The 27,936-nt window shown below is 43.4% G+C and overlaps 2 protein-coding genes across 6 annotated transcripts; both read left to right on the plus strand.

The window, feature by feature from the left end:
* Positions 1-13: 13 nt before the first annotated feature.
* Positions 14-3,992, plus strand: bub1bb (BUB1 mitotic checkpoint serine/threonine kinase Bb). Of its 3 annotated transcripts, none has more exons than XM_030443113.1 (9): positions 14-156; positions 753-920; positions 1,043-1,102; positions 1,202-1,346; positions 1,436-1,632; positions 1,720-1,883; positions 1,982-2,178; positions 2,265-2,365; positions 3,055-3,992. In XM_030443113.1, the coding sequence occupies exons 2-9, from the start codon at positions 778-780 to the stop codon at positions 3,341-3,343; spliced, it is 1,296 nt and encodes a 431-aa protein (XP_030298973.1). In that variant the 5' UTR covers positions 14-156; positions 753-777; the 3' UTR covers positions 3,344-3,992. The 3 variants fall into 3 exon arrangements, with proteins under 3 accessions (XP_030298973.1, XP_030298975.1, XP_030298974.1); XM_030443115.1 differs by having other exon boundaries at positions 1,985-2,178; XM_030443114.1 differs by having other exon boundaries at positions 77-183.
* A 465-nt stretch (positions 3,993-4,457) lies between these two features.
* Positions 4,458-27,908, plus strand: pak6 (p21 (RAC1) activated kinase 6). Of its 3 annotated transcripts, none has more exons than XM_030443107.1 (9): positions 4,458-4,693; positions 18,221-18,468; positions 20,198-20,860; positions 21,401-21,934; positions 23,562-23,695; positions 24,781-24,907; positions 24,990-25,115; positions 25,254-25,388; positions 26,356-26,685. In XM_030443107.1, the coding sequence occupies exons 2-9, from the start codon at positions 18,265-18,267 to the stop codon at positions 26,521-26,523; spliced, it is 2,091 nt and encodes a 696-aa protein (XP_030298967.1). In that variant the 5' UTR covers positions 4,458-4,693; positions 18,221-18,264; the 3' UTR covers positions 26,524-26,685. The 3 variants fall into 3 exon arrangements, with proteins under 3 accessions (XP_030298967.1, XP_030298970.1, XP_030298969.1); XM_030443110.1 differs by lacking the exon at positions 4,458-4,693 and adding an exon at positions 8,904-9,425 and having other exon boundaries at positions 26,356-27,908; XM_030443109.1 differs by lacking the exon at positions 4,458-4,693 and adding an exon at positions 14,756-15,258.
* The last annotated feature ends 28 nt before the right edge of the window (positions 27,909-27,936 follow it).

Genomic DNA, 27,936 nt, shown 5'->3' on the forward strand with positions numbered 1-27,936 from the left:
ATTTACATTTTCCGGTTTCTCGTTCCTCCAATCAGCTTTCTCTAAATTCTCTCGCGGTCCTTGTTCAAAACACAGTAACCGACTGCTGAGCAGCGTCCTTGTAGCAACGTTGTAGCTTTAATCATCAGGAAAAGGGACGGAGGAGGCTTGGAAGCGGTATGAAAAAACACAGTTTGGCAGATTGTCAGTTTTGTTTTCATCTGTGACTTGCAAATTCTGCTAATATTGCGAACAACGACCAAAACTATCGCACTAAAGCTAATGTTAGCTAGCTAGTGTGTTAGCTCCCCACGTCATGCACTCGTTGCATGCAAACGTTAGAAAGAAAAAACCCACTAACTTTAGTCTTTAGCAAGGACACTGGAATCATCTAAGTTGTCATTCAGAATAGAGTAAGATGATAACGTTAGGTCTAATATATATGATGATAATGTCTTGAAGTGTCTTGTTTTGTCCGACCTACATTGTTATCCAAATATATTTGACACTCATGCAAAACAGAAAAAAATCAAAATCTTCATGTTGAAGAAACTGAAACCCCAGATAGTTTAACATGTTTTCTTCATAAATAGCTTAAAAGATAAATCCATTATCCTAATGGGAAGTTAGGGGGAAATGAGCCTTCTATGTGAATTCCATTGAGTATAAAGATCACCAGTGTGGAGTGCAAGTGCAAGAAAATATGTTGGTGATGACTTGGATTACCTCAAAATAACTGATACATTTGTGTCTGTGTGTCTTCTGGTCCGTAGGCTTCTTGCTGTTTAAAATTCCACAATGGCAGAGGGAGGAGATGTGGAATGGGAGCTAAGCAAAGAAAACATTCAGCCACTGCGGCGTGGCAGAGCCATATCAGCCTTACATCAGGCGCTCAGTCAACAACAGGACGGAGTCAGCTCTGCCATCAACCAGCAGAGACAGTATGGATGATCTTTTTAACATTGCACTTCCCACCAGATTTCAGAACCAGTTTCTGTTCAACACTTTTTACAAGCAGTTGATGATGGAGGTTTCTTATTTGTTTCTTTTTTTGTTTCTCCAGGGCATTTGAATCTGAAGTGCGAATGTATGAAGGAGATGATCCACTTGATGTCTGGGACCGGTAAATCAAATATGTGAACAGTAACATATGTTCGATATGTGCCATTGTTCAATGGAAGGAACTTAATTTTTATTCCTCACCTAATTCTGTCTGTTACAGCTATATTAAGTGGACAGAGCAAACCTTCCCCCAGGGAGGAAAGGAGAGCAACCTCGGCACACTGTTGGAACGAGTTGTGACGAGATTCACGGATGAAAAGAAATATCACAACGACCCTCGCTATGTTGACCTCTGGATCAAATTTGTACGTTTAATATTTGACTTTTGACTGTTTGTGCTACTTTGATAACTAATTCAGCATTATTAACTTTGACCATACACATGTGTCATTAGGCAGAGAACTGCCCCGAGCCCTTGGACATTTACAGGTACATGCAAGCACAGGGAATCGGAGTGACACAGGCATCCCTCTACATCGCTTGGTCTGAGGAATATGAGAATCAGGGCAACTGTCGCAAAGCAGACCTGGTCTACCAGGAAGGATTCAAGAAATGTGCCGAACCGCATGATAAGCTCCAACAGTTTCACAAGTATGGATTCTGTCAGTGAAGTGTCAGATATAGTTTGAAAATGCAAAATATCGGCATGGTCACAATTTTCTGTATCGTTGTTTGTAGGGCTTTGCAGGCACGAGTGTCCCGACAGGTGATGATGAATGTGGAGGAGGATGATAGCGACAATGAGCCTAAACAACCCGAGAGAGTTTCTCTTGCCGACCTCAAACATAGAGGGAAGAAAAAGGCTATTGCCCCAGTCAACAGAACTGGGCATGCAATTAGAAGTAAGCACATAAAGCTGATAATACTGTTGCTCCAGCTCATAATGAATTGTCACATTTTCATTTTTCGTTTAATTTTGATTTCTAATGGCTTTTGTAAGCAGGTATTTCTGGAGGCTTGCTGTCACACGGTCCCTCTGTCCTTGGCAATGCTTCAAATAGCCGATTAGTGATCTTTGATGAGAACAAGACTGAAAGTGCTGGCCCTTCAGAGCCCAAGTTGGAGTCGTGGGTGGCCCCTCCCACCTCAAAGGCAAAGGAGAATGAGCAGAGGCCTGAAAGATGGTGTGATGTCAAGGTATGAGGTGCATTGTTATTAGATTTCAATGTGTTGAATGTAACCTAGTGATAATAATTTATTTTGTGTATGCGTTTGTACCATAGCTGCCCCAGAAGTCTAAATATGGGCGTACTGTTATGGCCCCACCGCCTCCCAAACCCACTTTCCAACCATTTGTGGAGGAGACAGACCAGCCTCCAACAATGTGAGTTAACTACAAGAATTACATTTTTATCAGCAGCTTTGAGTAATTGTATTTATTCGCTGAACATTTACTTTACACATCAGACATTCAGGCAACATGTTTCTGAAGTCAGATAATTAGATAAAGAGGTTCCTGTAATTGTTTGATTCTTTCTCTGAGACGAAAGATGACAAAGAAACAGAATACATTTTGTTTGGATGTACCATCGGAATACAGGGAAGCATCTCTCCTCAAGCTCTGAAACCCCTAACTACTCTGCTATAAAACATAGTTTAATTTGAATTTTATGACCTACCTGACCCAGATAAGTCGGAATCACACCCAACAGACATTAAGATTAACTATTTTAATTGCGGAGAGAAAAAGTCAATCATCTCGCTGATGGTCTCGTTTGCTTTTGTAGGTCATATAGAGGCATCAGAATTCAGATGAAAGTGTTTCACAACCAGTTGAAATGTCCTTGTTGTATGTTAAAATGAAAACATAGATTTTACAGGGAGGTGTTCAGACGAAACAATCTATACCACATTGTCTGTTGTGGTCATTTGGCAGTCATCACTAGTTTATTACTTTAATAATAATGAAAAGAAATTAAGTGTTAACCATATTCATAAATTATTAAGTTATAAGACTTTACAGGCTATGTCGGTAACATTTTGCCGATGATGTCTCCCATATCTCATCCTCAGGACTCCATGTAAGATCAATCCGGCGGTGAACACAGTTTTATCGTCTCGTAAGCCCTGCAGAGAGGAAACCCCTCTGAAGAGACTACAGGAGCACCATCAGCAACAGAAGGAAGCAGAATCAGGAAAACTACAAGAGCAGAGCATGTACTGTAAAGAGCTGCTGCTCAGCGGCGCCACCGAGTTCTGCTTTGAGGAAGTGCGCGCTGAACGCTACTTCAAAAAGATGGCACAGGAATCAAAGGAAGTCAGAGGTCAAAAGGATGAAGCTAGTGCCAGTACTTCAAACTGATGCATCAAAGAAGACTGACAATTTGATATTGCTTTTTTATGGAGTTTTACCTTTATTTAGACAAAACTTTACATAGAAGTATCATGTCATTACTGTTATGTATTGTGTGCTATCCTGATGTTAATATGTTTGTTTATTGAGATTCATTTGCTCAGAAAAGTAAAGAAGACAAAAGGGTTTATAAAAACCAATTCGATAAAATACGAAAAACTCTTTTCAGTCCGAAATTTGACAAACTAGGCCTCGCGTGGAATAACGACTTCATAATTTCAACCAAACTTCACTAATTTAAGTAACATAAGTGTCATAGTCTTTTTTTAAACGCTACTGGATTGTACCTGTCATGTGTCCACTGTTTGTAAATACTAAACATGCTTTTCTACCACAGCACAAGTCTAATTTCACTATTTTTTTTCTCCCAGTTTTCTTAATCGTATTGTTCTTATGAACAACATTTTTTACGTTTCTTCTGCTTTTTTATTCAGTTGTAAACAGATGTTTTAGTACAATCCAGCACAGTTGAAAGACAGCCTCAGTGAGGAGATTTAACAGGGTTTCATCTCTCAGTCTGAGTGAAATGTCCCCTCTAGGCCATGTGTCACTGGTGTTCAATAAACTTGTTAAAACGTCTGGTGGATGAATAGTGGAATTGCGTGTGTGTGTGTGTGTTTTTTTTAGGCTGAGGGAGATTCTAGTAATGCACTGTCAGCAGGGGGCATGCAAGGGGAAAGTATGGTAATGATATTTGTATTACTAATGGGGCCCTAGAACAATTTAGTGTTGACTGCAATCTGCTGCTGCAATATTAAGAGCGGGCATGAGTATAAAAAAACAACTGTAGGGACAATCTGCATTAAGCGGTCATAAATGCCATCATTATGATACTAATTCTAATGAAGTGACCTAAGTTATCTCCCTCACTGAAGGTTATTCTTGTGCTTAAAAAAACAATCCCAACACTTAACCACCAAACATAACATTTTCATCAGCAAATCATGCATTCAGCTGGCCCACATGTTAATCATTGTCCAAGGAGAGGTTACCCAGAAGCCCGCTGACTAAAGTGGTGGGAGTGAACCTAATCTACAGTGATGATGGGATGTACTTCACACACAGGCAGCTCGCCGGGGCAGGCTTTGATGAATGGTTGGAAGATAGGTGGCAGGCTCATTAGCAAGTGAAATCCACCCTTTGCAGCAGCGGTGGGCAGCATAAACCTCGGTCATCCCCAAGAGGTCACTCTCCCGATGTGCCGTGCTACAGTGTGTCACTGCGCGTGGATCCACTGGAGGAGCGCACTTAAATCTCGGATTGGAAATATGACACTGTCAGCCAAGATCCCCTCAACTGGTGAGTTCCCAAACTGTCCCTGCTTTGAATGTTTGGCTTAGCACCGAGAGAGCGGCTGGAATTCTGTGATAAATGATAGGCAACACGACGCACTCCCCTTTCATAATAACACAGCACAACCACATCGTAATGCGTCCTCCGCGGCGCGCTATTTGGCACGGACTTATTAAAAGCTCATCCCGCGGAAGCGAGCAGCCAGCGACTCCGATAGCGCCTCAGACAGAAAATCCATAGCTTTCTCTTACTGCAGTGGACAGATGGTGGAAGCAGGCTACCTTTTCCTTAATGCGCTTTGGACAGGCCCCCTCAGAGAAGAGCTTTTTGTCCAGCACCGTTACTCTGATGGACAAGAACACTCAGACGCTCTGTATGGGCCATGTTTCAGACCAGAGCTCTTAACCTATTTTTTTTTTTTTTTTTTTTTTTTTTTACCGTGTGTAGGCCTACTTGCATGCACCAGTTCACTGAAAGTAATCTGCCCCCAGTCTCTGGTATCTCACTCTGAAGTATTCTATATCAGGTGAAGTGCATTTGGCTGGCCAGGCAAGAAGGAGGAGGGGAATTTCCAAAATGCACCATCACATCATGAGTCCAATTTCTGCATGGGGGGGGGGGGGCCAGAGAGAGAGAGAGAGAGAGAGAGAAAGAGAGTGAGAGTATGGAAGTGTGCAAATAAAATAAAAATATATGCAACATTTCTTAGCATGAACAATACGTCTATTAAAAAAACATTATCTACTATTTCATAATATTGACTTACACTTTTTCTTTTGAAGCTTTGCAGTTCATAAAGCTGCTGTAAGTAGTGTGTATATATATATATATATATATATATATATATATATATATATATATATATATATATATATATATATATATATATATATATATATTTCAAATCAAATTAAGTGTTGAATATCTCTACATTCCAACAGTAATCACTGTCATTATGTGTGGTCGGTATGGTCTCCCCTGGCCTCGCTCATGCAGTAAAATAAAAAAAAAATATTCTTGTATCCCTGCCCACTTCATCCAATCAGGACAGAGAACTCTGTAAAGAGGCGGTCCTGTCTGCTTAGGGGAACATGCAGAGAGCATGTTTGTGTAGTCTTAAACCCTATTCCTACATGATTACTATTACCTGCACACATCTTTACATAATTTGTTATAATTGAGGAGTTTGTCTGTGATCCTAATTCCTATGATAATCTGCCATGTCCATAATTTGTAATGTCAAAATTCCACCATGTTTCACCCAACCAGATGCAAAACAACAAACAAACAAAAAATCTGTTTTCTGTTGTCGGACAACTAACCAAGTTTGATATTTGATAGCGGACCATATTATGCTTAACAGCTGTACTGTTTGATCGATTTATTATGACGTTTAAAAGTGATGACAGAGAAGGTTAGGAGTGACAAACGGTTGTCATGTTCAAGTGCAGCCAAAAAGTGTCTTTCACTTTTAATTTACAATGTCATATTTTTTTTTTTATATATATAGTTTTGATTGTATTGTCAGAAATGTTGATATAGTAGGTCAACATTATGACTGTAGATGGCCTTTATTGTCATTTCAATACAGCAAGTACACGGTAAAACAAAACAGTGTTTCCCCTGGACCACGGCGCTACATAAAACCAATGCGTTACCCTAATCGGAGGGGACTGGTATTACCAGGGGACCTCATGTGATCCAGATGTTACCACCCCTTATCAATATTTTATACTTTCACATGAGTTAACATGATTATGACTTATTAAGTCATAGATGTGACATATTACCTCATAATTGTGACTTACAGTACCTTGAGGGTTTTTGCTTTTAATTTGACTAGTGATCTGTTTTCTTGTCTTTTCTGGGCAGAAACAGGTTTATGTACATATAACATTATCGCTGAGCAAGCGCCAGAATGGAAAAAGCTTTGTCTTTTTTTCTAGTTGTCTCACTCCTACAGAATTAAAATGGATTTATAGGTCATCTGGAAATGTCAATGGATTTTCACAAGAAATTACATTTGCTTTAGCTGTATAGGTTGAACCCTGGTAACCCCCGGTGTAATCCTCACAGATTCAACAGAAACAATAGACTGTATTGAAATGCAAACAATTAAGGCAGTATCACTTATGTGGCCCCTGGGCTTTCATTTTAATGACACAGTGGTTTAAGACTTCTCTTTTCACTGTAAGCCCTCTTTTACATTAAAGGCTATTTTCCCACTATTTATCCAAATGGGGGGGTCAATGTTGTTAAGGAGATGCTTAAGCAAGATCATTAAGTCTGACAGTAAAGCTGACAAATGCATTTGAATAAACCCTTTTAGTCCTTCGTGATCTAAGAGCAATCTTAGTCAACATTAGTTACTCAGTAACTCAGTCTTTCCATAGTGATATGTTTAAAAAAAATCAAATGAAAATTAAACAATATCATTATTATACTAACAAAATAAGAAAATATTAATATAACATGTCCTTAAATACAGAATCTGTAAAGGACTTCCTTTTAATTATTTGGCTACTGTTGCATTTATTTATTATGCATAAAACTGTTATTATACACTCTAAAATCAAGCACAATAATCAAATTTTATTTTGTCTTCAAATCAAAACTACATTTTTTGCCCTAATTTATGTATAGTACTTTGAAGACTAGATGTTAGATTAATTAAAAAACTAATAATGATCAATTAAATATACTGACTTTTAAAAATAAAATTTAATTTCAAATAAATACATTACAAAAACTAGATGAATATATACAAGTTAATATTTTTATAATAAACTCAATCATCAATTAAATATATTTAATTTTGAAATAAATTATCAAAGCATGGGATGAATGAAACTTTTAATATAAAACTATTACTTATTGATTGAATGTATTTGATTTGATCATTGCAGCATTGAAGTTGGTATAATAAGAAAATAATAGTATAATAGTAGTAAGGATAATAGAATCAAGGACATGTTCTCCTTTTTGGCAAAGTTTACCCTCCGTATAAAATATCATGCATTTGCTGTTTTGCAGAAAAAACTGCTCAGGCTCAGTAAACTCTGCCATAAAGACAGAAATGTTACATTAATCGACCTCTTGACCCCGACAGTTTCCCTTCATACTGGCCACAAAGCAATTTGAGTGTGAGTACAAACGGCCCATCGGATTGCCTGAGTAAACAGGACAGTTTTGGTGATGACTACCACTTTTTGCACATAAAGACACCTATTACAAGGCTGTTTATTGCTGTTCACAGCTCAAAGGAAATCAAGAAACTAAGTCATGCGAGGCCCTAAAATATAGCCAAGCCAATAAATATCTGTGACAATAATGCTGACAAGTAAGAGTGGTCGAGAGGGAGGGGTCAAGTGTGCTATACCCCCAACAGGGAAATCTGTCATTGTTATGCAGATTGCCCTCAGAGGAGCCTTTTTCACTTGAGTTTATTTGATGTGTAAGGAGGGACATCATTATTTAAGCCTGTTGTAGAGCCATAGTGTTGCGTGTCTCATATCAAAACGGCATGCGCTACATGTGTGCCCTAAATCTGACTCACTCTGCGAGCCATTTCCGCACGACTTGACCCTAATACATTTTCCTTCTTTGTGTCTGGTCTTAGCTGCAGTATGAATTATTCAGGAAATGATTGTGGTGAAAAGAGAGGGGAATGTTTCAGTCACATAATGAGGATGCTAGACCGGGGTAAGTGTTGCAAACTTTAGTTTCTTGTGGCCATTTTTGGGTCACAGTGGACTCACAAACAGATTGTGAGGATGAGGATTGCACCCCGTCTTTACGCACACATACAAGCACAACGACCCCTCCCGCCATCTGCCGTCCCTGACCCCGTCATTCCATGGATAATGCATTTGACTGAACAGTAGCACGCTGGGCGCATCGCCCTCGTGTTCTCATGTCACCCACATTAGGTGCAAAGGAGAACAGAGGGAGAGATAGAGGGCGGGGTAGATGAAAGGTATCCCAGGTGATGGGGTGTATGGGAGCCTCTTCTCTTCTTACAGTCACTGGAAACTGGCTTAAACACACACACACACACACATAGCCACACACATACACTCACCGCTATCAATTCTTTTGCAGCCCAATGAGGGAGTGGGAGGAGGAGAAGGAGAGAAGTGATAAAGAGAGAGAGGAAGAGAGAGGGAGAGAGAGAGAGGTGGGAGGGAGTGTGTGTGTGAGAGCGAGAGAGAGAGAGAGACAGAGAGAGAGAGAGAGAGAGAGACAGTGAGCCAGAGCAGGAGAGGGAGAAGGAGAGGGGGGGATGGAAGGAGCTGTATGGGGCTGTGATAGTCTCTCCTCCTGGATGCTGTCTTTCCTCTTCATGGCTTTGTCCCTCCTTTGTACGGTCACCCTGTGTCCCCAGGAGCAGGCACCGTTACACCGACCAGCACTCTGCCACGGAGCCGGCGATGAATCAGCCCCAACAAAGAGCCTTTGAGATGGCAGTGTGTGCTTCTGCCTGGAGGGAGGAACGCATCAGGCTTTCCCAGGCAAGCGGCAGCCTGCAGTGTGCGTTCGCTTGAGAGCCAGCCCTCCTCGTCGTTGTGTGTACGAGAGGGGGAGCGTGCATGTCCGTGTGTGAGTGCATGCGTGTGTGTGAATGTGAGTGAGCGGCAGATAACAGTGTATGTGAGCGTGTGTGTGTGTGTGTGTGTGCGCACTCTGGCTTCCAATCCTTCCTGGTGGAGAGAGGCTCTCCTCTTCACTGGACAGCAAGGTAAGGGGGATGACTGATTTTTTTTTTCTCTCCCCTCTTCTAACAGTGATTTATCCCTCCAGAGCCCCGTTTCCTCGCTCCATAGCAGGGAGATTGGGGTAAAGAGGAGGGGGGGATGGCGGGTATGGGGGACAGGAAAAGAGGCTTAACGTCATTGATAAAGAGCATGCTAGTGTGTGCCGTCGGTAGGCATCAGCCGTGGTGGATGGAGAAGAAGAAGAAGGTGGAGAGGCTGTGAGCAGAATGCAGTGCAGCCTGGTGCTGATGTGGGGGTGAAAAGCGAGAGAAAAAGGGAAGACAGAGAGGGTTTCTGGATGTGTTCAGTGATGGAGCCTTCACCTCCTGCTCACCCCTCCTTCTCAAAATCCCCACAACCCCCATCTCTCTCCCTGCTTCTGTCCTCAACCTCTATTTCACGGGAAAAAAAAGAGGATGCAACAATCTCTAAAACAGTCTTCCAGACGGATCCCACTTGACAAACACAGACTGTGCCACTTGCTACGGGCACTGTGGACAGAAGCTTCCCGTCCGTACCATTTGTGTATACTAGCATGTGTGTAGGCTGAGTTCTCAGGTGATCTCTCTGTTCCTACCAGTGTGTGAGGACTGGAGCTGCTACACACTTCTGTGAAGGGATGCTGTAGGAAAAACTAGTCACAAGAGAGGAGAGGAGACCGACATGTGGCATATTTTTGTAACAACATTTACTCGGTGAATGTAATCATTGGAGAACCTGTTGTACGAGCACTTGCATAACGCGTGGGAGGCGATGTTTGAACTGTAATCTGTTTGATTCTGAATTTTAAACATTAAGACACAAGTGATCTGCTCTGTGTTGGTGAAAACAGGTCTGTACTGTCACTCTATTAGTCTCTCTGTCAGAGGCTGAAATCCCAAATCAATTCGAGCTTAGGTGTTTTAAAGAAGCGTATGGATTTTGGTTTTAGCACTCATTTTCACTGGCGCAGTCACAACATTCATGCACCTGCTTAAGAGCTGTGCACCTGGTGTTACCAGGCCGTAAGGGAGCACTTAAGATCGGATCGACCGGAAGCGCGATGATGATCGGGAGTATGACGACGATGTAAGTGAGGCGATTCTTCAACTACCATGTGTTTGTGTCTCAAGTTACTCATTGATATTCAAGCAGGAGGAGAGAAAGGGTAGAGGAGGTGAGAGAGAAGGTCTCTTTGGTGCATGCACGCACACTAACACACACAGGCACACACACGCAGCTGGACATCTGCTCCACTGAGGATGATGTGCGCGTCTTCCGAAGTCATCCTTTTCCTTTTTTTCAGGCCGTCTCGTGTCGCCCATCTTGCTCTTGTGCTCAACACAAACTGGCAGCACAGACCCTTGTACATGTACTCGGGACGCTGACAGGACAGGAAGTGATAGGGGACCTCAAACGCAGCACGCAAGTGTAGGTGGCACATCATTTTCATGTGTGCCCCCCCCCCGCCATTTTTGTGATTGTTTTCAGGAACGCTTGTGTCATGTTCATGTCAGCCGAAGGAGGGAGGGACAGCGTGTATTACCAGCTTAGCGTTGCCACCGGCCACGAGACGTCAAGCACTAAGGATTAAAACAGGCTCTGAGTCCAAATTGGGACAGTGTGCCATGATTCCCCTCTCTGGGCTGGAACAGCACCCATGCCGGGTGACAGAGGAGGGTAGCAGAGTCGGTGCAGATTGATACTGTGAAGGAAGCTGAGGTTAAAAATGGTTGGCGCTTTGTCCCTGGGAGAGACACGCTGAGGCCTGGGCTAAAAAAATATAAATCAAAGCTTTCATAAGCACATGAGCGTACAGTAAAGCTTGCACCGAGGCCCGGCGCATCAATAAATTAGACCCAAGAGAGAAGAGTTGGGCTCGTACCATTGGTCCAGGCTGATCATATGTCTCTATCAGCACAGCGTCAAATTGTTCAAAGCACTTGCGAGAGCCAAGAGGATCTTTAATTAAACAGAGTGTTGGTCAGCGCTGCATTTCCCTACTCTCCTGACTCCAGCCCTTAGTATACATATTGTTACACTGCATACTTCCCGAGTTAAGAGTGTGTTTTCCTCGTGATGTGTCAGCATCAATAGAACATCCCATAAAAGCCCCGGGACGCTAGAAGTGTTGCCTTTTACAATGTCATTATGTGAAGGTGTTAGGAGGAGATAGAGTCTATTGCTTTTACTGTGCATTTATGTCCACAGTTGTCACTTCAGGGCAGGAAAAAACTGCTTTTCTTGTCCATTTCCTCATCTGGGAGAATCAGCGCCACTATGTCAGGTGACGGAATGATGTAGTATGTGCTTGCGTTGATGTCCTCAAATCCCCTTTGCTTGTTTACTGCAAACAAAACAGAACATATTCAGACATGTGAACACTAATTTTTGGGGCGCTGACACTTTTGATATCCGTCCTTATACTTTTCTCTGTCTGTGCTCTCGCTTTCTTCCTTTTCTTCTTCTCCATCTCTTTTTCTGTCACTACATCTGAGTGTCCAGGCTCCCCTCTCCTCCCCCGCTCTTTTCTCCTCCCGCTGTCTCGACCTCTCATTTTCTTGTTTCCTCCTGTCAATATTAACACGGGACTGATGTGCACTCCTGCGCAGATGTTTGCCCTTGAAGAACTGACAGCCCACATTGTTGGGCACGGACATCACGTTTCACCATATTTGCTTCGGATCCCGGGGCCCTTTCTGACTCATTCAGCACATGAGAAAGTGACAGACAAAGCTCTCTCCTTTTTTTACTTTCTCAGAATCGCGGCGCACGGTGACATCTGACATGCACTGCTTGATAAAAAGGTTTGAGGGGAGGTTTTACACATGACGCATCGCTGCGAGTTATGTGACATTTTAAATACCCCAAGATATGTCAACATCAATGAAGTCTTCTGTTAAAATGTGGGTCATCCACGCTTAATGTCCTATTTTACAGACCCAGTGTAAACGCAGAATATGGACATAATTGGCTGTTTCACTGAATATGGTTTGCCTTGTCTTGCACGCTCTCTGCACCTTTACTTTGCCTGATACTTCACTTCTTATCCTGAAACTAGTCCACAACATTCACCCTAACATGCCCTTGCATGTGCTCCACATTGTGTCCTTACCCCTGAGTGGAGCTTTTATTAGCGATACAAATACATCGAGGACTGAGAAAGTTGTTTGACCACTTTGGAAAAGAATTGGCACACATCTTCACCCTGTACTTTTCTCTTTGCTCCTGAGCCTCCCGCAATTCTGAGCAGCTCCTCCGAGGTTCATGCCCACCCCCTATTTTCCGATCATTTCAATTTTACAATGTGGCTTATGGCTTTGTGAGGCTGTCATCAGTTATTATCAGGGCAATGTCAGGTCAAAGGGAATAGTTCAATTCTATTATTTTGTGAATCAATTTTAATTATAATTTAACCTGTAAATCAGTTAACAAGAATAAAAACCTACAGCTATGCTAACACTCAGCGAGACTTTACTTAAACATCCAGTGTGTGGGACTGAGAGAGACTTAGGGGCAGACATGGAATGTAAAATTTGTAATTATGTTTTCATTATCACTGAAACTAAGAATTGCGTTTTCGTTTCCTTAGAATGAGCCTTTTGAACCTACAGAGGGAGCAGGTCATATCCCAGAGTCCGTGCTTCTACAGTAGCCCTGAATGGACAAACCAAACACAACAAACTCTATGTTTTTTGTGTTTTAACATATTATATATGAGCCCTGTAAGGCAAAGTGGTGCTTTGAGCTAAACACTAACATCAGCATGCTAACATGCACACAATAACAATTATAATGTTTATTCTGATCACCATCTTAGTTTAGCAAGTTAGGATGCTAAATAGCAGAAAAGGCTGGTGATCACCATTAACCCAATCACCAAAATAAATGTTGACAATGTACATTTCTGCAAACCACAGATATGTTGACACTTAACATATCTTTCTGTTGCAAGTTTACATTTCTTTAGATTTTAATATTATGTTGAGTCAAATCTGTGCTCACGCTTCTGTTGGGTTTGGGCACAAATCTTAGTTAGGGTTAGGAAAACATCATGTTATGATTTCAGATACCTGTTTTTGTCGCCAGAAACACAGCTGGAAATGTCCTGACTTCCTGCCAAAAATGTCTGTTTTTTTGTCACCAAAAACACATCTGGAAATCGTCCCAAGGTCCCCTGAATAATATCCAGTGGTTTGACACAAAAATGACAAATGACAAAACAATTGTTGAAATACAGTCTTGAGCTACAGTCCACCAACATACCCTCCACCTCCTGCTACAAAACTCCTAAAAAACCTAAATATGTATCATCAATGTAATATCCAATGTAATATGTAATATCAACCCGTATTGTAGAAATGTCAATATTGTAAGTAGCCTAAGAAGATCCTTAGATTCATCTTCTGGGGACCATGAATGTCGTACAAAATTTCATGAAAGTCCATCCCATAGATTTTGAGATATTTCAGTCTGGGCCAAAGTTGTGAACGAACTAGCTGACCAACCAACCCACCTACCAAAAGCCACAGCTGTTGCCACATTTGCACAATGGGTGTCTTTACAGACACAGCAGATGTCGCCGTTCTCCGACCCTCCTTATTATCTGAGCACTTTGTCGTGCCCAATGATACATCAGACCTCTACCATGAAATATGCATGACAGCTGCGTGTTATTCATATCGCTGAACGCATTTTATGACATCACTTGTCGTCTCCTATTGACAGTCCTTCTGTGTCTGCAGAGGTGACTTCAAAGAGAAAGCAGACATCAACTTAAATCATGAACACTGCTATTGTACTGTCCGGTCACGTTGGGTGCTCGTGTACCTTTTTCATGTCCTCAGATGGCGCGCGTGTGTGTGTGCTTGCGTGTGTGTTTTACAGACACAGCACAAGGAAAAGATGACCAACCAAGACACAACACCCCCCTCCATCGCCACCACCTCCCCCTCCCCAGTGAGGCAGTCTCATTACACTCAAAGGGCAGAACGGTCATCATAATGAAGCTGATAGAAGAGCAATCTCTAAGCCCCCCACACTGCACTGCAGAGTCCAAAAAAACAGCAGTTAAGACCTTGATGCTATCTATGCCACTATGAAATGGATGTAGCTCCTGTAATTCAGTATAGCTGGATTATGACTCTACGTGCATTGACAAACACAGAAAGAGGATTACCTCATCTCCATCGTCTCCCACCCTCACCTCACTATTTGACATGAATCCTGTACAAAATAAACACGTGTCTGGTGCTTGAGAGGAAGGGTGGAGGCGGGAGGAGGAGGGGGGGGGCATGATGTGTCCTAAAATTAGATCAGTGAAGGACTGAACACCATACTAATCCTGCGAGCACAGTCACCTGCGCTCTAACTACATTTCTGCATGCATGCCAACACAAAAAGATAGAAGCAGAAATCAGGGCAAACAGGGGGAAAAAAATCATTCAACAGAGCTCGGAGCGCTAACATCGAGCAAATCCAATATCTCTCTTATCTCCTGATCTCCTCCCACTCATCCACAACTCCTGCTCGGGGATGATCTGAACATGACAGGAATTCGAGCATTCCCTCTCCTCGTCTGTAATGTTGTCGGTGTAAAACATATGGATTGCCTGGTTGCGATTTTGCGTGGCACAAGAGGCCCAGGTGAAGACTCTCTGCTCAGTGGTGCGGGGGGTAAGGCTGGAGCATCGCTGCAATCAAGTGTGGATTCTTGCAGAGGAAATGGGATGCATGTTTTACACAATTTGCACGCCCCATCGTCTTTTCTCTTTTTTTGTTGAGTCAGACTTCACAAGCCGACTTGCCACAAACAGCTTTGTGCTCATGTGATTTTCGGTGAGTGAGATTTTTATTTCCCGGCGACGTGATTTGTGGATTTGCCGGTCGTGCATTTGGATCTGTTTGATTATTATTTTTTTGCTCCTACCCACGGTTGTAGAAATAACACCTAATGTAGCACAATTTCGAAGTGACCTCATCCTTTTCGGCTCTTCAAATTCCCTGACAGCGGCGGGCTTAGTTTTGCCTCAGCACTTTGATAGATTCAAGACAAGCCACTGAGGCATAGGGTCAAGTCCCTGCAGTTTACGGGGGGATGTGACCAGAAAGCGTGATTATGTGCTGTGCAAGTTCAGCTCCATGCATACGTATTATGCGAGGGGGTCTTGGAATTCAATAGCATATTGTTATCAAGACAGTCATAAGCTTGGCGGAGTCAGAGAGGTCGATATAAGGCCAGCTGCATGTGATCAAGGCTTGTAACTCAATGATTGCATCAACTGTATATTTAATTTTGCCCCGGCGTGAATCAACCAAGTGTGTGTGTGTGTGTGTCTCTACATGCCTTTAAAGTAACAGTGGCTAGTTTGAGTCTTCAAAGGGGGAACCGTGTACGAGAATGAATAATGAATACTGTGATATGCTCTGCTCTCTGAGGAATCTTGATAAAGTCCCACAGAAATGCCATCCTATTTGCGCCTGTATCACCCTGTTATTGCTGGCAGCGGAGGACTGTAGCAGTTTGCATTTGACTCATGAGTAAATATTGATTGATCTGCTTGTAAAAAGATACATGAGCGTTACGTGTAAATATTTGTTCAGGCGATGCCAACATCTGCACGCCCAAACCAAGCTATATAAGCAGATAGTCTCTTAGGAAGCTGAAAAAGAGAAGAAAGAAGAAAAAAACAAAGATAGCAATCTTCTGTTTTCTCAGGCGTTGGTCGTCCAAAAAGCAGCCACATTTGGTGGCTAAAAGCCTTTCAGTGTCTTAGGGAAGGAAACTGGGTCCCTGTCTCTCCGATATATCCTGACTGTAATCTTGGCCCCACCTCCTGAGAGCCCTCACACCATAATGTCCCTGTCAGATAGAATTAAAGTCCTTCCCAGCACCACATTATGTACATAGGGAGAGCACAGAGTGATGCGCTTATGCAACACTTAGCATATTAGCCATGTGATTGAATTATCCTTGGAGGGCGACACCCCCCCCCCCCCCCTCTCTGTCGTCCTTAACCCTTCCTGTAATGAGGCGGATTTTAGCTGATGTGACCGGTGGGCCTGACCTCCTGCTACCTTCTGGTGATGCGATGGCGGTGGGGGGGAGTGGCGTGGGGTAGTCACTGATGCAGCACCTCTTAACAGGTGTCACCGATGCCGATTAGAGCCATGCTGATCTGAGGACGGAGGTGGGGAGAGGAGAGGCTGCTAGCGTGATCGCCCCGCTGTGCTGCAGGCGACTGCAAAACTCATTTACTCAACTCCCACCATTTCACAGTGCATGATGGGAGATCATATCTGGATATTCTAGGGGGCATCTTGCAGGCCTCTGCACTGGTCACATACATCAAGCTAGTGGCTATGTGAGGCCGTACGAAGGCACAGTGGTGCTTTGAACTGAAACGTTAGCATGCTGTCAATTGATGATTAGCAGGCAGGGCACCTTCGACCACAGGCAGCCACTTGATGTACAGTACTTGTTGATATTAAAGTTAAAAGTAACTTAACCATGACACTTAAAGGTGCAATATGTAAGAATTGTCCGGCTGTACAATTCATACCCAGGACAAACAGGGGGGCAGCAGATCACAAGAGGAAATGCCAACTTCTGCTAAGTAGTTACAGCTAGTGCGCCACAAAGGACGATGGTCAAGATTTTTCCGTCTGGACTTACGAAGTGAACCGACTGCCCGACATCGCCATCACAAGCAAAAAAAGAGCAATACCTTTGCTCAAAGCTGTAACCGCACTCACACTACGGATGACTTTACAGAGGCAGTAGATGTGTGCTGTCCTCCAACATCCCCTGTATTCTAAGCACTTTGCTGTGCATGATTTACCAGACCACTGGCATGAAATATGCATGGCGGCAGCGTGTTTATTCCATGCCATCGAGTACAGCTTATTACATCACTTGCCGTCTCCTCTCGTGTCCTGACATGGAACAACCAAAAAGACCAGCACTTGCAGTCCCCTGAGCCTGACTGCTAGCGTGGCTAGCCGGAACGTCCTCCATTCTGTGAGCTACATGAAACAGTATTAATACTAATCATGGGACTTAAATTTGAGTGATTATCTCCTAGTACAGCTGTGCAGCTGAGGAATTGAAACGTATGAAATGTATTTAATTTTGTCCCTACACTTAAAAAAATGTGAAGCTTAACATATGGTTGACCCGAGTTAGTGGCTCGAATTCAGGACCATCCACCCAAGGATTAAGTGGTTAGCCATCCCTGCAATCAAGGGCACACAAGCTACTAATTAGGACGGGGTATGAAGGGTTCATGAAGGATATCCTGCCACAGTATATTTGTGTTTGTGTGGATGTGTGTGTGCATGAGTGTGTGTCTGTGTGTTGTACTCCTTGTCCTGCTAATGCACTGAAAGCCTGTGGGCGCTGGCCAGCACGGCCGCGTGCTCATCAGTAAAATGGCACAGAGAATGAATAAGACTTAATTGACCAGATATCCTTCATTACACATGTGCTTACAAATCCATCCACTCTCCTTGGAGCCATTCTCACAGGCACAAGCTCGTGACAGCCAGCACGGCAGCGTGGGACACACACATCCCAGATATGGAACAGCTTTTTAGATGAGCCGTTTGAATGCTTTCTCCCACGTGGAGGGATCATCTGTTGTCAGATTTTATTTGAATACACCTGGTCAGAGAACATCTTTTTGATCACCGCAGCAGGGGAGATTTGCTTATATTTAAATGACAAGATTACAGTTACTTGAGCATGTGCTGTGTGTAATTTGGGTGCAGTTTGTTAAAGGCTCAATACTTTTCTCTACAGGGACATTTTGAAGAGGCCAAGCTGTCGCCCTCGTGGACTTGAGGATGTTTCGCAAGAAGAAAAAGAAGAGGCCTGAGATATCAGCGCCAAAGAACTTTGAACATCGCGTCCACACCTCCTTCGACGCCAAGCATGGCTGCTTCGTGGGCCTGCCGACACAATGGCAGAGCCTGATAGAGAACCTGCGCAGGCCAAAACCCATGGTGGACCCTTCCAGGATCACGGAGGTGGAGCTGAGGCCAAAGAAGGTACACCCCACCTTCCACTGATCTCTATTGATCCATTGGCCTCACTTTGAGCTGATCACGATTACCATTCAACAAGATCCTCATTAAGCTATCGTGAGGAGTTGTCCTTCTCGTATTTAGCTTTTTAATCTCAGAGAGACTGATGCATAAACATATGCTGCTAGTTTTATTGATGCAGACGAGTCCTTCAGTGCTGCAGAGGGATTCTGCTGTCTCAGAAAATGCCATAATCCTCTGATTACGTGGTGAAAGGAAGGCCTGCTCCCCTCCCCGTCTTTTTGCTTTCTTATCTATCATGGGGCTTGGCTAATGACCCTGCTGTGTACACTGACTGTACAATGTTGAATGCTCAGAGGGGCCACAAGATTTATTACTCCACACAGGCAATTAATAACAGTCCACGGTGCCTTCCCACAGATGTCAAGCAGAAGGGATAAAAAGTGCAGGTACAGCAAAGGAAATGCCAGTGAGTGATAAAGGCTGCAAATCTAAGGATATCCACGCCTCATCGAGTGCACTGTCGATGCCGTTTGTGACCCTACGGGAAAGAAAATTGAGAAAACACCAACATTTCATTAATGTGCTGATGTGATTTGTGCTGATCAATATGAGAGCCATCATGTCAGCATTTTGCTAGCTAGAGTCCAACACATCTTTGACACCTTTTTTATTTTTTAGCCTGGAGGTGAAACATACTGGATGGAGTCAAGTGATTATGTTAGCTGGCAAGTGGTTAAATGCTAACCTTAGCTAACGAGTTATCAAAGTGTTGTTTTGCCCTGAAATATGTCCTGATGTCCCACCAGATTTGTCACTATTTGTAATTATTCGGCTACATCCTGGGCTCAGCGCTACCGGAGACATTTGTGATTGGTTTAAAGAAATACAAACAAGCCAGATCATTTTTTTTCCTCCCGTACCAGAATGAGAATTTCTACAGATGCTTTACAAGGTTTGTGGTTTCAATAGTGTCATCAAGATGACTGTCAACTTCCAAAAGCAAAAAGCTGCTTCAGATTATTGCTCTGATTTGAACACAAAGGGAGGAAATTGTGAAATGATACGTGGGGGGAAAAAAAATCGTTATTAAAGCATCTCTTTAAAATGGGATGTCTCACCAAGGCCATTATCGCTTGTCATTCTGTCCTCTCTCAGAGGTGCTACAGTAGATGGAGTGTCATCTGACCTCTACCCCCTGTGCAGATGTAATGGCACCGAACCAGGGAAACAGGAGAGGCTGTTGACTGGCTGTGAACTGAACATGACTCTACCCTGAGAGGGACTAATGAGCCACCATGCAGTCTGTTACTACAGTAACAATATTGTGGCTAAAAAAGGATCATAAGTTTGATCATTTTCTGTCAGGGCAAGCTTCAGCCTTTGTTTTTCTAATGCCTCTATGCATACCATCTGAAAGGTTACTGGAGCAGTTAACTTAAGTGTCTGATAATTGTAACATATTAATAGTCGCAGAGGCTCTATATTTGTAGTGTGTCTCTTGAAACATTTGGTATATTTGTCAGTGCATTGTCAAAATAAACCACGAGGGAAATGATTTAAGTCGCTGTCTTTGAAGAATGAAAAAGATGTCCTTTACAGATTCTCAAGTCTAAATTTAACTCGCCTCTGAGCAATGGTTATGTCAGCCTCATTATTCCTTTCACTCTGAAATCCTTCTATAATGTGATCGTGGCATGCACACAGTGATGAACGCTTCCTCCTTTTTCAGACCATTGTGCGTGGGAGCATGATCGGTCACGGAGACTACATCACAGCCATGATCAATGACATGAGCCGCCTGTCTGTGACCAGCTCCAACTCTTTGAGGAAGAGCAGCCCCTCAGCCAGGAAGAGGGCTCAGTCTTTGGGGAGGCTGGGGGAGGTGAACGAGGGAGACCCTTACCAGTACGAAGGCCTGACGCAGGATGACGAGGACGAGGACGATGCGGGTCAAGACGACTGGAGGGACAGGGCCCGGAACATCCACAGCGAGACCAACACGCCCTACTTGGGCATGAAGAAGAGCATCACTCTGCAGCCCAATGGGATCCTGCCGAAAGCCAAGTCCACCTATGAAGTCAGCATCAGCTCCCAGGAGGGACCATCGCAACCGCCTCAGTCCCAGAACATCCCGATGCTAAGTCACGGGGCTTATATGAGTGGTGAGGTGGGCAGCCCTCAGGAGAGAGTGATATGGAAGAGAGATTTCCAGCTGCCCAGGGGAATGCCTCCAAGTCAGAGACCTATAGCTTGCTTTTACAGCCCAGCAATGACTATACAGCAGCCTCATGGAGATCAAATGACAGTCACCGCAGAGCTCCGGCCCAACCTACCGATGTACATGCACCCACAGAATAGCCCCGGGCGGCCGTTCTCCTCCTATGACCTGAAAGTAAGCCTGGCACTACAGTGTGCAGTTTCATTATGCATCATTCGCAGAATACACAATATATGCATACTTGTGCTAACATTATGTACATCATATTATTAGTGCACGGCATGGTTTTGCACGAGCCCTGAATCCATTAAATACAAGTTTTTTTGTCAGGAATTGATAGGGGATCATTTTCCTGCTGAGGTAGTGGAAACTTTAGCGAGGCAGCATATCGACTGACTTTTACACTAAAGGTGATTAAAGTTGGGGTTGGGTATTTTATGTAACTCTAGCATTAAATATGAAATGTGTGTTTAAAGTGTCAGTGGGGTTGTTAAAGTTGAGAAACGGTGTGTTTGGCAAGATCTTAGTGAGACACTTGGGTCCATATAGCAACATCTCTACATGGGTCGTATCAGGTGAAGTGGATGCAGAGTGGGAGTGAAGGACTTGATTTACATTCACTTTTAACACAGGTCTCGGACCCCAGGCAAGCGGCCAACTCTCGCTCAGCTCTCTCCCTTAATGTTCCTCACCCCATTTACTCTTATCTTGCAGGCAGAGTCGGCAGTGAGGTACCACTCCGGCTTCCTGCCCACTGGCAACAGCAGTCCTCTTGTGGGCGGCATCAGACCCCAGCGGACAGTTCGCTCCTCAGCTAGCTACACGCTGGGCCTGTCTCCCAACATGGGACTGAGGCCGAACGGGCCTGACCCCTTCCTCAGACACTCTGGATGCCCGAATCCTCCCTACCCCCGGCAGGACAGCCCTTCCCAACCTCGACCCTCTCCTACAGGCTCACTCGCCACCAGCCCTCCAGGCACCTGCTCCCCTGCCTTCAGACCCCCTCAGCATCCTTCGCCCAGACCACCGCCAGACCCACCCAAAGTCACCCATGAACAGTTCAAGGCGGCGCTGCAGATGGTGGTGGACAAAGGCGATCCGCGGTCTTACCTGGAGAACTTTGTAAAGATTGGGGAGGGCTCGACGGGGGTGGTGTGTATCGCTACGGAGAAGCACAGTGGCAGACAGGTGGCGGTGAAGATGATGGACCTGCGGCGGCAGCAGAGGAGAGAGTTGCTCTTTAATGAGGTAGAGTACCCTGCTTGGCACAAAGTGATTCCTCGCAAAAAAATGCAACACAAATCTCCCAACAAGTTATTCATTCAGGTTTACAGCAACAAATCTAAGGAAATCTAAGACTTGCTGTTCTTAAGGTTCTGAAATTTAAAGTTTAGTTTGGTTTTATTTCAAACTGGCATATTTCCCATAACTTTGGATATTGTTAGTGATGGGATGTACATTACATTGTACTGTTGTGCATTTTTAAATCAATGTATTGTATTGGCCATCAGATAACAACAGAAACAAACACCAATCGTCCAGTGTCCAAGCTACAAAATACAAAAACACAAAAGGCAAATACAAAAGGCAACAAAATCAGGAGGAGCAGAAGGAGCAGGCATGGGCAAATCTGAGAATTAAGTATACAAAAATACAAAAGCTAAAAAAATACAAACCAAAGAAGCACCAGGAAGACAGGCAGGAAGACAAAGAACACAGCAGCCACAGGACTGATGTGGGGAAACAGAACAGATGAACTGACAAAGCGTGAGAGAGAAACACAGGCTTAAATAGACAGGGACTAATAAACAAATGAAACACAGGTGATGGGGAAAAAAAGTGGGAAAAAGGAAGGAAGAAGGTGAAAAGCAAAACATGACACATGTGGAGAGAACTACAAAATAAAACAGGAAATAACTAAACCCAAAACTCAAACCATGACAATATATAAATACTTACTTGAAGAACGTTTATTTCTAGGAAATTACCTTTGATATTTAAGCACTTAACATGAAATACTTTAAGACTTGACTATTGACTGCATCTAATGACTTTCACAGAAACAGGATTTCTATATTAAAAATGTCAAATTATTGTCTCCGAGTCCAACTGAAAGCAAACTAAGAAAGTAAGAGTTTCCCTGAAGGACATCATTTCACACATGTAAACAAGCATGGAATATCCAGGGTGGTTTGGTTCGGCCAGAAAGTTGCCCTGGATGTACAGTAGTTCCCTCTGCAGTTTTTAAATGGATGCACCCATGTCCAGATGAATGACCAAAAGTCTGGGTCAGACTTGGAGACACGAATTTGATATGATTAATATAAAGCTGCAGTAGTGGTTAATTCAAAGTATTGCACGAGTCCCTGTTTCCAAGAGTCTTTACAACAGAGGCGGCCTGTGCAAGGTCAGCATGACCTATAAAAGTGAGTCATATTAGCCCCATATATGGAATATACACCAGGGTCAACTGATAATTTTCCAAGGGGGCACTGTTTTGATTTTGCACAGGAAATAAATTTTGCTCATCATTGGGAGTGCTGCTCAGCCTGTAAAAAAACAGTTGTATAACATTTTCTGTGGCTCTGGAGGGTTATCTTGGCTTTGGCTTGGAGACACTGAAAGAGGTGGGTGTTTACCAAGCAGGATCTCTAATCAAAGACACTATTGAGTTGCGTAGTCGGAGCATGATCCATATTAAAGAAGTAGAAGTCAGGATGTCTTGGCCTGTGCAGCATCGATTCTTCACTAAAACGGTCTCTCCCTAGCTTTATTGCCCCACTGAATTGCTCGAGAACTCTTTTAATGTCCATGGCGTTATTGGTGACATCTCTTAACAAATACGCTGGTGTATTGTGAACGTTTTGTGCTGCAGGTGGTCATCATGAGGGACTATCAGCACAGGAACGTGGTGGAGATGTTCAAGTCAGCCCTGGTGGAGGAGGAGCTGTGGGTTATCATGGAGTACCTGCAGGGTGGAGCGCTGACCAACATCGTGTCCGAAACCAGGTATGGGCAATATCCACGAGATCATCTTGTTCCCCCTTGTGAAAGCTGTGTTGGTGCATTCTGTTCAAGTTATGATATCATCTTTAATAACGTAAATCAACCACAAGGGGGTAGTGTGGTATCGACTGCTGAGTGATCAGTGTTGATTCCAACAGCTCGAAGAGACCCACAAAGACTCTCATTCACCTGCTCTTCTCCGGGGAAAAGTAATAATTCAATCACATAATCGAATATGTGCATGTTTGGATACCATGTGGGAAGTCGATTTTTGTTGAGAATTTGATTTACTGATGCTGTCATGTTGTCCAGTGGCCAAACATTAAAAAATAAGGAAAACATATCGACCGGCAGGAAGGAGATGGATGTTGTCGGGGTGTGTTGTTTTTTTTTAGCTGTCAATGTATTTTACATTATTAACAGATGGCTGGCTCGATCTCCACGGGATGACCTCAAGGTTAGATCTCCTGACTCAAAGGGATGAAACAATTTCTGTCAGGCTAGATGACATATAGAAGGAGCCAGCTGTCACAGCCACTGTTTGTCAAAAGCTGAGATAATCAGCGTATTGACAGAACAATCAAGAATAAGAGTCCCTTTGCATCTCCTGCTTTTTCCTGGCTCAAGATTTTTTTTTTTAGCCCCTTTGAAGTCTGTCTGAATTAAGAAGCAGACAAACAACCTAATTTAATGCAGGAAGTTTTTTGTGGTTACCTAATATAGTTTTTCGATGCGATGAGAATCATGTGTGGGATAAAACTGCCAACTGTTAGGTAAGAGTTACCTCCTGTTACCCTTGTTTGTAGTACACTGATCTTGCTTGCTGTTGCTTTATGTCTCATTTGTAAAATATCATAGTAATATCAACATCGCAGAGGACTGAGCATATTCTGCGGGTCATTCTGCTGTGTGGGAGTTGTTTTTTTGAACCTTGCACTCCCTGCCGTTGCCTTTAATGTGCGGTGAATCACTGAATTTCAGCTTTCTCAGCTGATGATCTGTTGCAACTAGTAATGGAAAAGTGTGAAATGTTAATGTAAAAATGTGTTTTTCGTATTTGCGTGTAATTGTGTGTGTGTGTCCTGCAGGCTGAGTGAGGAGCAGATTGCCACAGTGTGTGAAGCTGTTCTGCAAGCCCTGGCCTATCTTCATTCACAAGGAGTCATCCACAGAGACATCAAGAGTGACTCTATACTACTCACTTTAGACGGAAGGGTATGATATGTTTTCTTTCTTTGTTTCTCTCTTTACTTCTGTTTCTTTCTCAGTAGTACAATCGTTCTCTCTTCCCCCGCAGGTCAAGCTTTCAGACTTTGGCTTCTGCGCTCAGATCAGCAAAGACATCCCTAAGAGGAAGTCTCTCGTGGGGACACCCTATTGGATGGCTCCTGAGGTCATCTCCAAATCACCATATGGCACTGAGGTGAGGAGGCGCGAATTCACATGCACGCACGCTGAGTAACAGCGGCGATCACTCTCACGTTGCGTAAATGCCAACGGTGGCAATCTGTGCCTTAGGATCTGTCACGTACTGTAATTTGACTGCTTGATGGTGCTCCAGGTGGACGTCTGGTCGATGGGAATCATGGTGGTGGAGATGGTGGATGGAGAGCCCCCGTACTTCAGTGAAACCCCTGTAGCAGCGATGAAGAGGCTGAGGGATGAGCCGGCACCAAGTGTACGAAATGTCAGCCAGGTACGAGAACAGACGGACTCACACAGTTTGGTCTTTAAAAGGTGATATGTGTATTTATCCATGTTAGCAATGTGACTACAGATGGCAGTGTAGGTGTTTTAGTTCACCAGCTTGATCCAGACTGACATATCTGAACAACTACTGGCTGGATTGCTATAAAATTTATAACAGACCTTCATGCCACCCCCTTGATGAACTGTATTCCTCTAGCACCATCATCAGGTCAATCTTTTGCTTTGTTCAATACTTTCTGAGTAAATACTTGCAAAACAAGTGACATTCCCACATACTTGGATGCAAACTGGACATTTTTTCCATTAGTAAACCGTTTCATTATCTAACATTATCTAAATGTGATGCAAAATCTGAGTAGGCTCCTTTTGTGGTTAAAAGAACAGATAAAGTAAACACCAAGTCACTTGATTTATAAACTCAGTAACACAAAATAATGACTTAACTTGATATCATTCACAACAATTCACAAAATCTTTAGAAATGTTCTCCTCGTTTACATTCGCTGGTGCAGAAAAAGTCACTGAGCACATACCAACAGTAATAACTTTACTATCTGTGCAGTCTTGTGTTAAAAATCTTATTGTAGATCAGTTTTTTTTTAATAAGTTTTTAACTTATTGGGCTGTCAGATTTGGTTATTGTATCATCTATACACTTGTTATTGAACAAGTAAATAGGTATTGATACTTTTGACAACCTTAATAGAATATGTTTTACAATTATTGGCATTTGCATTGAGCTCAACACAACACTGTTCCCAAGCAAAGTTTCACAGAATTGCTAGCATGGTTGTCAAACAGATGCCATCTTGAGTGCTGTGACTTCAAGTTTTTTTTTAAAAAAAAAAGAAAAAGACAATGTTTGTAATATATTCCACTGCTTCTTGGTGCAACTTGTTACTTTACTTCCATAATAATTATAATTAATGTGCACCTAATTCTCTGTGGTCCAGGTCTCCCCAGTCCTAAAAGACTTCCTGGACCGTATGCTGACTCGGGACCCCCTAGAGCGGTCCAGCGCCACCGACCTGCTGGAGCACCCCTTCCTGCTGCAGAGCGGCTCACCTCAGTGCCTGGTCCCACTGGTGGAGCAGTACCGCAAGCGCATGTCCCGTTGCTGACCACGGGGGGCTCCCGCTCCCCAACACCCACCTTCAGTCTGACCTGTCCAGGCCTCGGACGATGACCAGCACCGGGGTCCGACTCCTCTAGTAGCACCCAAGCCTACGGGCGATCAGCTGCAGAGAAGCAGACCCAGAAAGACAGCGTGTTGCTGCAGGAGTGATGGTGGCAGGACGGCAAGATTGGCTTGACGGACACCGCATGGTCTCGGGCATGAGAGAAGCACTTTAGGAGTGAGTTAAAGGCAGCATGCAGTTCTTCACCTCTCAACTCGGCTCAAGTCCGATTACTGATTGGCTTCCTGTAACATTCAGTGGGATTCAACACAACACTACATGGTGCATATCAGCTGATAGCAAAAATCTATATTCCATGTAACTATATGTAATGAACACGTGCTACTCTAAAGATTCTTTATAGTGTTCATAGTGGGCATTATTACCAGCCGTGTAAAGCTTATAGAGCTGGTGTTAGGCTCGGACTACAGTAGCTCATTGTGACATTATTAAAGAAGGTACCTCTGCACACTCCCTGTTGTGGACACTGGACAACAACCCTGTCAGTACACTCCACAAACACTGACAGTAGACTCTTTGCATGGCCAAACGGAGGCACACCTGGCCTGATGTGAATGCTTGAATATGTACCAAACTGGGATGTGAAAGACAATTCTCCTTTATTAGCATAATATATGGGTGGATGAAAGCCCAGCTGCTACAATTGGGCTATTGGAAAATCACCAGTACCATGTTCCTCTTTTTCATATTTATTCTTTCTTTCCAAAAGGTGTTGTGGGTCGTTTGTATGATGTGAAGTTGCAAATAAGGTTTTATTAAGTACGGACTTGAAACATAAGCAGATAAATAAATAATGTAAATAAAAAATACTGAATATTAGGTCCATATCCCTGCTGATTAACTGCAGTAAATTATATGAGATGAATTAAAAATTTTACTTTTCTTTACTGAAAATGTGAGTGTATAGTTGTGTGTGTGTGTGTGTGTGTGTGCATGTGTGTGTGTGTGTGTGTGCGTGTGTGTGTTTGAGCACATGGGCACATGGATGTGTGTGAGGCGACATCTCGGCCGTCTTTGTATTGTGACAGACTTTTTAAGAACCACAAGAAGCGTGTGTCGCTCCTCATAAAGGTGTGTATGACTGTATTTGCATTTGTTTGCCTAGATAAAGCACACAGGCCTGGCATGTGATGCTGCAGGACGTCTACCTGCTGAGAAACACTTTGCACATAGTCTTTGTATTCGGACACGGGCTGACACATGTTGACATGTTTCATGTATTTCTATCTCTGTGTGGATCATTCATGAAAAGAGGATTACACATTTTAATTTTGTATAAATCAATAAACGATGCATATTGAATCAGACCTCTCGTGATCGGGCATTTTCCTCCTT

The sequence above is a fragment of the Sparus aurata genome, chromosome 16, assembly GCF_900880675.1.
Source record: "Sparus aurata chromosome 16, fSpaAur1.1, whole genome shotgun sequence".
In the NCBI taxonomy this organism is placed as follows: Eukaryota; Metazoa; Chordata; class Actinopteri; order Spariformes; family Sparidae; genus Sparus; species Sparus aurata.